This window comes from Buteo buteo, chromosome 1 (assembly GCF_964188355.1).
Source record: "Buteo buteo chromosome 1, bButBut1.hap1.1, whole genome shotgun sequence".
Taxonomy (NCBI): domain Eukaryota; kingdom Metazoa; phylum Chordata; class Aves; order Accipitriformes; family Accipitridae; genus Buteo; species Buteo buteo.
In genome coordinates, this window is record NC_134171.1 from 3,012,638 (window position 1) to 3,026,989 (window position 14,352).

At 49.8% G+C, this 14,352-nt stretch overlaps 1 protein-coding gene across 1 annotated transcript; it reads left to right on the forward strand.

Moving 5' to 3' along the window:
- The first annotated feature begins 1,384 nt into the window (after positions 1–1,384).
- Positions 1,385–9,699, forward strand: LOC142036845 (5-hydroxytryptamine receptor 7-like). Its single transcript, XM_075040520.1, has 2 exons — positions 1,385–1,893; positions 8,928–9,699. Exons 1-2 carry the CDS (start codon positions 1,385–1,387, stop codon positions 9,697–9,699), a joined length of 1,281 nt encoding a protein of 426 aa, XP_074896621.1.
- Positions 9,700–14,352: the final 4,653 nt, after the last annotated feature.

Here is a 14,352-nt window from a genome sequence, read left to right on the forward strand (position 1 = left end):
CTCCTGCGCCTGCACCGCAGGACTGCCTCCAAAAGCATCTCCTCAACTTCCAGCCTTTCCCTCGACATCCTCGCACGCATCCCACCCCCTCCAACCCATCACTGCAGGGCTGGGGTGGCTGCAGGACCCGACCTGGACCCCTCCAATCCCTCCTCCCTGCTTTTTGCTTTTCCCTGGGGCTTTGAAGGAGCCAGGGACCAGCTGGGTCCCTGCCCGGGGGGGAGGCGAGGGGAGGGTGAGAGGAGGGACCGGGGAGGGGACAAGGATGCTCCGGAGGTGGCTCTTTGCTTTCTTGCCTGCCCGGAGCTCGCAGGGGCTCGCTTGGAGGATGTCTCACCCCCTAAGCACAGGTAAATTTGGGAGCCCCATCACCCCAGCCTGGGGTGGATGGGGGGGAGCTGCAAAAGGGAAGGGGAGGGGAGGGTGGAGGGGTTGCAATCCTGCTTTGATTTAAAGACAACTCCCTTCAAGGGGAAAAAAAGGGCTTTGGAAGAGAAAGAAGAGGATGCAGGTTGTGCGTGATGCTTGGAGCCCTGCATAGGGGTGAGCCCTGCCTTAAAGTTTCCCTGTTGATGGCTGGGAAATACTTACAGGGGTGAATACCCGGCGGGGTGGGAGCACGGTAGCTGCTCTCCGTGTATCTCCGCTACGTGTGCGGTGGTGATAGTCCCAGCTCCGGGCATGGGTTGGGATGCCCTGACCGTGCGTGGTATATACCCTGGGGGTGCTGCATGGGATGGATACTCTCCCACTGGGATCCGCAGCTCCGCACCGCGCTCCTGGGGGTACGTACGGTCGCGTGTTGCCGTTACACGCCACGTGCGTGGATTTACGGCCACAGCTTTGAAGTTTACGCGTTAACGCATGCGGGAGATGCGGCGGGTGATGCGTGCGCTGGCGTTTGCGGCTTGTGTTGTCACATACCCCTCTGCGATAGCCACATACAAGAACACGCGTGTGGTTGCATGGGATTTAAAGGTACGGACGCACGGGAGAAGCGCGAGAGCAGCAGCACAGCTTGGCAGCGACGCGTAATAACATGAGCAGTTACAATCCGCTGCTGTTCTCCGTGCTCGTGGAAAAGCACGCAGGCGATGAGGAGCCGTTGCAGGCGGACTGAGCAGCTTGTGCCCCTATAAAAGTGGAGAGGAGCTTTCTCTGAGCATCCTCCAGCAAACTGCGTGTCTTTAAGCAGACTTGGGAAGCGGCTTCTTGCTGAGCACGTGAGATCCAGCCACAGCTTTGGGAGGCGAGAGCCGGGGGCGGTGGGGGGGAGATGTTTTATTTTCTCAGCCTGTTTGTAACAAAATGTTCCGGTTTGTCACTGGAGGTGTCATCGCCGGGAGAAAACTCGTGCCGTTGCCCGCCGCGGTGAGCTCGGAGCATGTTGCTAAGGGTCAGCCCCGGGCGATTTCTGGAGCACCATCTTCTCTTCGTGGAGAACGCAGAGCAGCAGCACCCGGCTCAGAAATTGCTCCCGAATCCATTCATGACTGAGGAACCCTCCGTCCCAGCCGAGCCAGACCTGCCGTCCTCCAACCTCACCAACGCGACCGACTGCGGCGAGGAGATCTTGCTCTATGGGGACACTGAGAAGATGGTCATCGGAGCGGTGCTCTCCATCATCATCCTCATGACCATCGCCGGCAACGGGCTGGTCATCATCTCTGTGTGCATCGTCAAGAAGCTCCGGCAGCCCTCCAACTACCTGGTGGTGTCCCTCGCAGCTGCCGATCTGTCGGTGGCCTTCGCTGTCATGCCCTTCGTGACCATCACAGACCTGGTGGGGGGAGAGTGGCTCTTTGGGAAGGTTTTTTGCAACGTGTTTATCGCCATGGACGTTATGTGTTGCACCGCCTCCATCATGACCTTGTGCATCATCAGCGTGGACAGGTAAGGGAGGACAAGGCACCCTCCGTGTATTCGGGTGGGCTTGAATATAAGGGTGTTTCTGGAGGTTGAGGGCCACTAGGATCATGTTCCCGGTTGGATCAATGCTTCTGCATGTGTCTTTCGGGTGCGGAGGGCTTTCTGTAGGAATTGGGTGCCTCAGTTTCTTTGGAAGAGCTGGGCTTAAGGTGCGTTCTCAAGTAACTTCTCTAAGTTACTTGTTTAGTCCTCCCCCTCTAGGCAGCCGCTTCACATTGCTCTTCCTCGGCTTGAGGAACAGAGCCCAGAGGATAGACCCGTGACCTGACCTTCTCCAAGGAAGGAGGCTGGACCATAAAATTATTCAAGAAAACAAACACAAAAAAAATCCCACCCCACATGCACTTTGAAAATCCAGGTTATGGGGCTTCTGGAGCCCATTCCTATAGGATGCTCTGCTGCTCCCTGGGCTTGTGCCTTGGCTAAGGGTGTTGGCAACTCCCCGACCCCATCCCGAGTCCCCAGAAACCCTGGTTTAGCACAGGGCATGCATTTGTGAGGATTTGCTGACTTCAACTCCCACACCCGGGGTCGGGAGGGAAAGGCTAAGCCCGTCTGGCAAACCGGCAAGACTCGGGCAAGTCAGCACCTCCGTGGGTCTAATTATAGCAGCCTGCGTCATTAGGGACATTGCGCTGATGAGCCGGTGGGCCAGATCCAGATCTGACGTGCACGCTGGCTTTCTCGGGGGGGTGGTTTGGGTTTACGCTGGCACCGCTGAGCCGGGCTGGTTTGTGATAAGCAGCTCAGGGAAAGGAGACAGCCGACGAGATGAGTCGGCTATGCCACCTCCCTGGTCACCCTCCCCAGGTGTGAAACGGGGTGACAAAGCAGAAAAGACAGAGAAAATCCTGTTGATGATGGTTGATCTTAACCCCCGGCAAGCAAACAGCAAGTCTTGCTCTGAAGCCCTGGTCCCCGCCACTGCTCCCCTACGAGCTGCCTTTTGCTCCACAGCCCTGATCAGCTCAGCGCTGCTGGTTAGAAAGCAAAATCGCTCCCAGGCCCCACGAAGAGGTCCAACTCTTCTGCTGTACTTGCTTTGTTTTAATAAAAAGCCTGTTCGTAAAAAAAGCAGGTGTGTTCAGAGCTGACAGAAGCCTGTCTCTGTTAGAGGGAAGGGATTAAATGCAGTAATGGAATATATCAATGTTTCTTCTTGATGAGTGAGGAGCAGGGGAGCAGCTACACACTAATCAGATTGGCTTTGCTTTAAAAATTTCCCTTCCCTTCCCTTCCTCACCGATCCCATCCCATCCCTTGGACAAAGACTCTTCCAAACATGCAAACAGATAGGACAGGCCTTTCACAAAACTCATTGCAATTGATTCCACTTCTTCATCACTTCTCTCTCGCCCAATGTCACCACTCCCGTGAGCAGACCAAAATCCGAGGATGCCGTGCGGGCAGGTGCCTGGGGTTGAGGTTGATTTGTCTTTCCCTGTTGAAATGGGACCGGGCGGGATGTTTCTGGGGAGGTGCAGACACCGGCATGCTGAGGCTGAATCCTGGATGGTGCTGAGGACTGTAGGGAAGGCAGCGGGGAGGAGACTGCTCTGTGTGGAATGGACAGGAGTTGCATCTGCATAACTGAAATCTGTGGCTTAAATGGGAGCAGCCCTATGGCTGCTCTCAGTTGCACCCACTGGTCCTAGAGCCAAGGAGGATCTCTTTTAACCGGGTGATGCCGCAGGCACTTGTGGGTACACTTTCTGTGTCTCCAGCACCCCCCCACCTCCCCAGGGGACCGTCTCTGCCCAGCTCACCCCGACGAGCTTGGCAAGGCTCAGAGGAGCCCAGGAGTGGGGCAGCTTCAGGTCCTTGCTGCAAAACTCGTGCTGCCAGTGCTGAGCTGCAGGGAGGGAAAACCATCCCACCCCACAGGGACACATCTCACATGGCTCTCAAACACCTACTCACCTCCGCTGCACCTTCTCCGGCTGCCGGCCATGCAAACCCCACCGTCCTTTTTGGAAGTCGGAGAGGAAAAAGGAGCTGCAGCAAAGGAAATGATGGAGGGAGCAGGTTGCTTCAGAGCTCTCAGCAGGGTGACGGAGGAAAAACCTGCGATAAAAGAGGTTGCCACAGAACTTGAGTCTTCTGGCAAGGGCTTGTTCTTCAGGTGTGTTTGCACATGGACTGCACCGTGCTGGGAGCTCGGCTGGGCTGCAGCATCCCTGTTTGCTCCCAGACCTTCACACCCTGCCCCCAAATCCCTGATGGGGAAGTTGAGCAGCTAGAGGGCAATTGCTCGAGATGAATTTCTAGCCGGGAAAAGAGAAAAAGAGCAAAGGTTGTAATTTGAGCAGAAGGAGGACTGGCAGGGCAGAGGGAAGGGGATGGGTCATCCTTCCAGTTGTGTCCACCTCGGCTCTGGGTGGGAGGAAGGGTATGCTGCAAGTGCAGGGGGGCTGGCGGGCTCAGTCCCTGCTGGGGCTTGAAGAGGGAATGGGAATAATTGGGATATCCTCTGCACAAAGGAGGAGTGGGTGACTGGGGCACCGTCCTGCTGCTTTCTGCCTCCAGGGTCCCCGGGAAGGGGCTGTGAGTTGTGTGAATTATCCCAGGGCAGTATCTTGAGCATCCTATAGGTCATCATTCCTCCACATCAACCCGTCATCCTCACTGCTCCCACAAGGCAGTTGATGGAGTGGATTGAGGGAGAGCACGGATCCAGGGCCACGCTTGGATCTCCACCTCTCCCCAAACTTGGGATGGGCAGGATTTTTGCTTAACCCCTGATGGAACCATCTCCAAAAGCACACTTTTCAGTTTCTATACTGATATAAAGCACAGCCAATCACAAAGCTAAAGCAAAAGGGTAGCTGAGTTTGCAGAGAGCCTGAAACACCTGCTCCAAAAGAGATGAAATGGTTGTTCTTCTCAATGAGGCCTTCGCTGAAATTTCCCCCAGTGATGGTTGCGAGCTGTTCCTCCTGCCCTGCAGGAAAGAAGTGGAACAGCACTGGTGCTTTTTGGAAGTATAAATATCTCTTCTAGTTCTGTCCTGAATGCCAACTTGGTCAGCACTGTTAGGCAGCTGCCTGTTTCTGCCAAAGAGGAGGTTGCATTTTTATTGATGGCTGAAGTGTCCTCACATTCTGGTTAGCTTACATACGAAAGATGCTTGGTTTGCCCAAGATGATGAGTACTATTAAAATGTAGGCTGCTATTATTGATTATTAATGCAGAGCGCTTTCTAAAAGCCTCTTGATTGAAGCTGGTAGAACTGATCTTGTCTAAAGGGAGATTTGATTGATTTTCCTTTAAATCAAAAAAGAAAAATGCTGGAAACATCCATTTTTCTCTTACATTTTTCATACATAAAAGCCTGCCAGTGTTATAGATTCTTTAATGTCACAAAACAACAGAAAAAAAAAAAAAAAAAACCTGTTGGCTGTCCAGTTTTTGATGAAGCTCTCCATAAAAATGCCAAGCAGCTAACTAAAGAAGCTTCCCCGAACCCCAGGTATCACTTCAGGTTTTCCTCGTGGAGAAAAAAGTCTCCATCCATTTCCCAGCCAGCCCTGCTGGGGCTTTCCCATCTGCCTGGCAAGTATTTTCTACCCAAAATCAGATTATATTCTCCGAATTGGCACCATCCTCAGTAAAAAGGATGCCTCGCAAAAGAGTCGGTGGGATGAAACCTGCACAGCATTTTGCTGGATTGCCTTTCCCGTGTCCTTCATCTGAACGTGTCCCAGGCCAGGTAAATCCCTGCATTGTATCTCCAGCGAGCTGGGATGCATCCCTGGGATGCTCCCACCAGTCCTGGTTTAGGGCACGGGCAGATGAAGCCCCAGGTAGCTGCAGCCTCCAGCTGCCCTTTGCATCCTCCACCTGCAGGATCCCTCTCCTTCAGCAGGATGGGGCAGGAATAGCATCGGCTTGGAATTCAGGTATGGAGCTTAAATTTGGCCCAGAGGAGGCATGGGATTGTGGTAAAACAATAGGGTCTGGGAAACCCCAATTCTGGACTCATTTGGGCTTAGCCAACCTGTGTGAGCAGAGATTTTGTCCTTTCCCGTTTCACCAGCTGCAGAATGGAGATAGGGGCACCTTGGAGAGGCTTTGTTTTTCTTTATTATTTAATCCCTGAGATAAGGATTCAACAATTACTGTGGAGCGTAGAATAAATGTGCTGAATTGGCTTGTCTGTAGGGTTGATGGTGGAGCCCAGCCTGGGGCAGGTCTCCCACCCCGTGGTCAGGGTTCGGGCTGCCCACGCATCCGCGGAAGTGAGAATGTGGAAAGAGTTTATCGCACGAGGAACGAGCGGCCACACAATCAGCTTTGCACGGCAGGGGTCCTGCAAAGCCACAGAAATTGCACACAAGCTGCTCTGCGAACTGGCTTTTGTTACCCGATTACCACTAAATTTGATTAACAACAAGGCACACGCACCAAAAAAAAAAAAAAAAAAAAAAAGAATCAAAGCAAGAGCATTTGATTCGAATTTCATTGCATGTCTGTGCAATCTTGCCTCCCGCACTGCTGTAAATGCTGGCCTATTTTGAGGTCTTCCTGCTCTCATCAAAATTATAAGCAAAGACCTCAAACCGGCCCCATTTCCTCCAGCAGCGACTGCACAAGGCACCCACAGATGAAATGTGTCAGCTTTGCCTGCTTTGTAAATCTTGTCACTGTGCATTTTGCTTTGCTAGTGTGTAAATTCCTTGAAGTTTCAGCAAATCCCGAGAGGATCGGCTTCTAAAGAAAACCCGGTAATAGCATAATAAAGTATATCACACAACACAGCATATATTAGTTTGCGAAGTTCTCGGCTTGGATATAGAGAGGAGTGATTTTTGGGTGCTGAATTTGGAGATTCAACAGCAGGGCATGGTTTTCTCCCAGCCTGGAGGACATCAAGTTTGTTCTCCCTCCATAGCCCCTTCCTACAGCAGGAGGGATATTTGGCAGCCGGCTCCCACCCATCTCTCTGAGACCCGATCTCCCAGCCAGGCTCATCACCTCTCGCTGTGCTCAGCCCAGGTAGGAAGGAGGAGACAGTATGTTTTGGAAGAACAGCACCCAAAGCCTGTCCTGCTGTCCAACCTCCATCTCCCCAGGTCTTCTCCTTCATAGGCACTGCTGGGTGTTCAAGCACCATGGGTGGTCACGGAAAGTCTTGCTTGGTTTTTGTGACGAAGGCCAGCTGAAGAAAATACAGAGGAAAACAGGAAGGGAATAACTCAGTGAATGAATTCAAATTCATTTTATCAGGGAGTCAGGGGAGAATGCTTTGGGCTTTGAATTCATTTAGTATTCGGGAGGGGAGGAGGAATTGTATTATTTTTTTTTATTTTATTTCCATCATCTTCCAATCTTGGGGGAGGATCTGGAAAAAGGAAATAATCAGGGAAGAAAAAAATCTCCTAACACCTACGATAAGACTGATTGTCAGAAAAAAATAACGATACAACAGAGGTAAAATTCTCTACAGAAATTTTCCCTTTTGGCAGAAAAGCCTGTTCTGCCCTTGAACACCTTTCAGCAAAAAGTATTTATACAGCTGCTGTTCTCACTGCCCCTCTGGACTAACACAGTTTATCCAAGAACAATTGAGAGGTGATGTGATCCTGTCTAAAAATGGCTACAAATTCCTGACAGCAGGCAAGTTTTAATCAAAAAGGCTATAGCATAAAAGAAATCCATATGACCAGCTGGAGGTTTTTGCTGGATTGATTGAGACTGAATAGCAGGCAGAGGATTTTCAGTGGGAACATTGGCTGACAGTGGCCAACTCCCTCCTGATTTATTAGTTTACAACTGTAATTTACCAACTGACAGTGGACACAATTTCTTAGTGACATGAACCCTCTCAGTCAAGACTGGGGATGGTTCAAAATTACACCCTGTAGTCTAACCAGGAGCTGATGGTTGATGCAGTCTCCAGCTCCTTTCAGCCAAGCTAAGAAGGTAAGTCCTAACTCCAGGCATCAGGATTTACGAATTGGTGGGTCACCACGTGCTTTTGGGATCTCCTCCTCAGAGCTTCTTTCATTTTACTCTCAAGGAAGGGCTGGACACCATCACTTCAGGGCCATGAAAGGGAGCAGACTGGTCCAGCTGTTTGTCTCTCTTCTGTCTTGGTTTCCAGAGGTCCTCTCCAGTAGATGTTGCAGGAACCTGTAGGTTTGTCCTAATACTGCAGCCTGGATGGGGAGGGGAGTGATGGGGTGTCCCGTGGTCTCCCATGGGTGCCACTGCTGCAAGATGCAAACGCGCAGTCCGGCGGCTGAAAGAAGGTGTGAGTCAACAGCTGACTTGCACCGGAGTCCATCACCCGATCACCGGCGTTGCTTTCTGTGCCCATCCAGACACATCCTTCAGTCTTCCCAAAGGCAAGAGCGCTCCTTGCTCGCACGCTGCCTCAGGAGCATCTCAGCTGCAGGTTGTATTTCTGCCCCAAGTTACCTGGACAAATAAGAGAGGGGTGCTGCCCTTCCCACTTCCCATTAAACACCAGTTTGAATCTGTTCATCTGGAGTCAGTCCTGATGTACCCTGGTGCAAGTATTACTCTGCGGATCACCCACCCCACTCCTGGGTGTTTCCCTGGGAGGGCAACAGTCTGGAGTAAGTTACGTGCCGTGGCTGGAAGTTGTTGCATGTTCTCTGTACAAACTAGTTCTGGTGGGAAAACTAAGCTTTTCTTTTAAGCATATTTATTCCCCAGGAAACCAGGTGGAGCTCGGACTGCACTCTGCAGTTAAATGACACCTCTTGTCAGGCATGGGGTGGTTGCAAGAAAGCAGAGGGGACTAGTCAAAAAGGGGTATTTAGGCAAGAGAGCTGAAATGCGTTTCACAGACAATACTGCAGCTGCACGTCCCTGGGAACATTTCCATTTGGTGAATTCATTTCTTGCCCCCCTCCAGGGCCAAAATTCTCCTGTGATAGGGCATTAACAGCTGATTAGGAATGAAAACCACCCAACAACACTCACACCTTGCCACCCTCCTAACCCTTTGCAACTCTTCTCGTTTTTTCCAGGTATCTGGGTATCACTCGGCCGCTGACGTACCCCGTGAGACAAAATGGGAAGCTGATGGCCAAGATGGTCTTCATCGTTTGGCTCCTATCCGCCTCCATCACCCTTCCTCCTCTTTTTGGCTGGGCCAAGAACGTCACCGTGGAAAGAGTCTGCCTCATCAGCCAGGATTTTGGGTACACCGTCTACTCCACGGGCGTTGCCTTCTACATCCCCATGGCGGTGATGCTCGTCATGTACAGCCGGATCTACAAAGCCGCCAAGGTCAGCGCCGAGAAGCACCGCTTCATGAACTTCCCCAAGCACTACGAAGAGGAGGGCGTCTACTGCCTGGAGACCTCCAGCCGGAGCCACCACAGCTCCAAGCGTACCAAAGCGGTAGAGGAATGCGCCACGCTCTCCAAACTGCTCCGGCAAGACCGAAAAAACATTTCCATCTTCAAACGGGAGCAGAAAGCAGCCAGGACCCTCGGCATTATCGTGGGGGCGTTCACGTTTTGCTGGCTGCCGTTCTTCCTGATGTCAACGGCTCGGCCTTTCATCTGCGGCATCCGCTGCAGCTGCATGCCCCTGCGGCTGGAGAGGACTCTGCTCTGGCTGGGATACACCAACTCCCTCATCAACCCCTTGATCTATGCTTTCTTTAACCGAGACTTGAGGACTACTTTCTGGAACCTCCTGAGGTGCAGGTACAGGAACATCAACCGGAGGCTCTCTGCCGCCAGCATGCACGAGGCCCTGAAAGCCACGGAGAGGCACGAATGCATCCTGTAGAGCCGCGTCCTCTCGCTCAGTGCCTGACCGACAAATTCCTGCCTCTCCATTTCAGGTTCCTTGCTTCCCTTGCCTCTCGGGGCTGGCAGAAACCATGCGTGCCGTTGTCTCCCCTGCCAGACACCACCGCTGAGAGTGACACCCCTTCCCCTCGTCCCGGGAGAGGCTGCGGTTCTCCTTGCCTTGGGAACAAGTGGGCGACCCTTCCTTCTCACCATGACCCAGGTGGGAGCTGAAAAGCCGTGAGCAAGACCCGGGGGGTCCAAGGTCTACCACTGACTGTGGGCAAGTCACACCACCTTTCTGTGCCTCAGTTTCCCCATCTGTTTAAAAAAAAAGGAAAAGAAACCCTCCCAACCAAACAACCAAACCCTAAAAACTTGATAAGACTGTGGCTCTCCACCTTCGAAAAGGGCTCTAAGGTCTGTGGAGGGCACACAATATACTATGTAAAGATGATGTTGGCTGCGCTTCTCTATCGAATATGACAGCAGCTATAGGCTCCATTGTAGATCCAAGCACTCGTGCCATCCCAGCTTATACGAACTCTTTCCACTGATGTAATTGCATTTTACACACTGAGCTCATGTGTCCAGGTTTGCACGTCAGAGCAGTAATACCAATGACCCCGTTTCCCCTCACACTGTAGCACTGCAGCACTTGAGAGGCACACTTGCAGAACGAAACGCAAATGAACGTGGTGTTTCCTTTACGGTTGGATAGGGAAGTCCAACGGCCTCCTCATCAGGGCAATGACCAGTGAGCAAAGACAGTTATGTTTATTGGGTTGTACTGTAATTCATTCTCAGACAACTGATGTATGTTCATAATTTGTGGCTAATTGACTCCATAAAAGCACGCTTTGGTTGACAACAGAAAAAAGTATATAATTTCTCTGACAGCTTTACAGTGCTTCAGTATGATGTCCAGCAAGCTTGAAAAAATACACTAAAAGTGATGTATCCTTCTTTTTAAAAAAAAAGAAAATGTCTGGTTTCCTTATTTTGGTATAGACTCTTTGGTCACTGACTTTAAAGGATCTCTTTACTTCTATGTGGTGGTGGGACTTGTCCTGCTGTAGTCCTCTTTGCTCCTGACCAACCTTATTGTGTCAACCTTGCTTTGCAACCCCACAAACTCTTGCCCGTTTGTAGACGATGTCTGCTCCATGGAGTCAGTTGTTTGAACATCTCCCATTTGGGTTTTCTTGTCAAAGCCAAACTGTTCAGAGGCTCAGGAAAGGGGTTTGTAGTCCTCCCCCCACTACAGATTTTCTTTATCAAGCAAGAATATGTAAGTGGTGGTAGTCCCATCTTCTGCAACGTCATGCAGTATGATGCCCCCATGCATAGCTAAGTTGGCTGTCTGCTGGCACGGCTTGGCTTAGTGATCAAGATTTCTCCTGTGAAATCTTTTGCGTTCTCACTTCTCTTCTATTTAATAGCCATTTATATTGTCTTTCTTTTTACACTTGTTTTTTCTAGAGATGCCCAACATGGTCTCCCATTTAGACTGGTGATTCACAACAGGGAAACTGGTTCAAGCCCACTGGGAATGTCCCAAGGGAATCAGAGGTTGGGCACAAGAACAGCAATGTGTCCAGATGCTCTCCAAGCTCATATCCTCACAGCTAGAGCCAGAATTGCACCTAGGAGCAGGGGAGGTTCTTGTAGCTGTTGTATGGGCCTCCAGTGGGGAAATGCTTAAAGATCAGACAGCAAAGAGACTTGAAGGAGGACCTAGTCAGGAGCGATCCTAAAGGTTTAGCTGGAGCCCTGCTTCACCTGCTATCCCATGCAGGAGCTTTTTGAAGAGCAGTGAGTGATTCTGCTAAGATGGTTAACAGCTTCCTATCTCTCTCCCATGGTTTGCTACCTCCAGTTGTATGTTGGTGTTGGGTTTGCGGAAGGTTACCTGGACCAGGCTGTCTGCTGAAGGCAGAGCATCGCACACCTTGCAGCCGTGTTCAGTCCCCAGCCCCTCCTGCTCAGAAGCTGCTATTCCTGTCCAGGACGAACATAAATCCAGCCTTGCTGAACTGTCTAGAATGCGTGCCAGCAGCGAGGACCTGTCCTCCACCATTCTGCCAAAGACGCATGCTATTGCCCAGGGAAACTTGAGTGGTGTCCCTGGGATGCCCCGTGGTCTTGCATCCTGCAGCCCAGAGACCCCACCAACACAACGAGGCAGAAGGGATGAGCGTACCCTCATGCTGTTGCCACATGAACTGGTGCTAAACCTTGCCACAACCTCTCTACGTTCCCTCAATGGTGTACGTTCACCTCAGTGCACTTGCTACTCACCACCCTTCCCCACTTGGTTGCAACTTCTCACGACGCTTCTGCTTCCACGCCCATACAATAAGTCCTCACGCACCTCTAGGGCACAGTCTGACCGCCCATCTCAGGACCTGCTTAACAAAAACAACCCTTTGCCTCCCAGAAAACACTTTGGGCCATCATGCCCTCTGTCACAACATCTTACCAGCAGCTGGTGGCTGGCTCTGGCCTGCCATGGGGACATCAAGTTCCTGCAGGGTCCGATTTTTTTCCCTGGGCTCCCCCAGCTCCTTCCCTGCCGTGGAGCTAATGGTGCCCTTTTGACAGAGCTGTCTGGATTAAAACTAACCAGCTGCTAATTCAGACTCTCCTTTGGATGTGAAAGCCCCAAGACAGCCCATTTCTTATTCAGCACATAACAAAAGAGTGTGGTCTGTTCTGCTGCAGTATATTTATAAGCCTAAGGCCATAGTGGCATGGTTTTACTTATTATTTGCTGTATTAGGGGTTCTTAAACTGCCTTCAGAATTCATAGTCTTGTTTAATTCCACTTAACATCCCTATTCTGATGGTCTTTCTAGCACTGCTTAAAAGTATTCTGCACAAGAGCTATGAAACAGAGTTTGAGCCCTTTAAGTAAAGTCATATGAATACTGTTTTTTTCTGTTTTGATGGTTCTTCCAGGATAAAAAAAAAGAGTAAGGGAAAGATTATGATTCTGGATGATCCAAACCCCAGACTACTTCTAAGCAAGGAATCAAGCAAAATGGTCCATTTATCTTAAAAATCAATGTTTTCTTTGACTTGGAATTGAATGTTTTGTTTCACTAAAGGCTTATCTGATCATTTTTTTTTCTTATACTTTCATTTTAAGCAGTAGTTGTGTTTAAAAGAAAAGCTTTGTTCCCAAAAGCAATTCCAGAAGTTTGCATCCAATAATATTTAAACATGATAGCATCACTAAAACAAAATATTTTGCTCAAAATATGAGATAGCTTGCACAATTTTTCCAGTAGTTATCATCTCAGGCTGTGAGATATCAGCTTAAACTCTTACTTTTTAACTCTCCCAGATTAAATTGTGTTTAGGTTAAATAAAATAATGTGCATCCAAAGACATCATGGCCTTTTCCACACACAAGTGAGCCTCAACCATTTAGTTAAGCCAGTCAAGATCCTCCAGTAGACGAGCCACTAAGTAAGTCATGCTGAAAATACTCTGTTGGTTTTTTATTTAATCAGACAGGAATCAATGCATTTGGCATCTGGAAGAAAAAAAAAAAGCTTAAAATAAATCTGAGCCATTTTGAAACTGAATTTAGTGCACAGGCATTTGCCTAACCAAACTATGTGAGATTTAAGAGAAATTATCTCTGTAAAACTCCATGTTTCAGCAAAAATCTGAGCTCATGGAGAAAAGTATCCATTTAGGAGGACAAGAGAAACTTTTCGTGGGCAATAAGAGAGTCTCAGCAGACTAGCAGTAGAAAAGAATGAGGAGCCTCAGGCAGAGAAAATCATAGTAATTCAGGCATAAAACAAGTAGGTCTCAAGTCAGCTTTTTATTCCACTCCGTGTGCAGGGGAAATACATGCAGAAACACAGGCAGAAGTGATCTGGGGAGAAAAGACTGTTTTGACAAACCCCTACGGCCGCCCCAGCTGGCGTTTGGAAGTTTTTGATAACAACGTTGAGCAAAGCCAGGCGCCATCAGCTAGAGATGTAACAAAAAGCCCAAGGCAGTAGAAGCCTGTGTGTCTCTTCCCAAAGAAGGTGAAACCTCCCCGCTCTCTGAAATCAGCACTTTGTGGATGGGTTTGGCTGGCAGAGACGCGTGCCAGAGATTTGCACCGACAGCTCAGCAAACCCACCGCGTTCTTCATCTCTGCTTGGGTCCTGCCATCTCTACCATCTCCGGACAACAATTTAATATTAAGACAGCTGCACCACATCAGACTGGAAGCTGATCTAGCCCAGGATCCTACCTGGAGCAGAGACCAGCGGTGGATTCTTACAGAGACAGACCAGCAAAGCTGTTGTGGTACCCTTCCTTGTCCCAGCAATTAAAGGTTCAGCAATTTGCTGAGCCAGAAGCATTCTTGTAGCATTTAATAACCTCTAACGGGTGCTTTTCTTCTAACTTATTTATGTTTTTCCCACTCTGCCATCCTGAAGCAATGAGTTCCACAATTTAATTACTTTTCAGGTGAAGAACTATCTCCTTTCACTCATTTCAAACCTGCCATCTGCTGAGCTCATTAGGCACTGGCTAATCCTTACGTTAGGAAGAATAATTGGTCATCCCTATTCACCCTCTCCAGGCCAGTTATGGTTTGGTAGACCTCTGCCATATTCTTCTCTTTGAAATAAAAAGT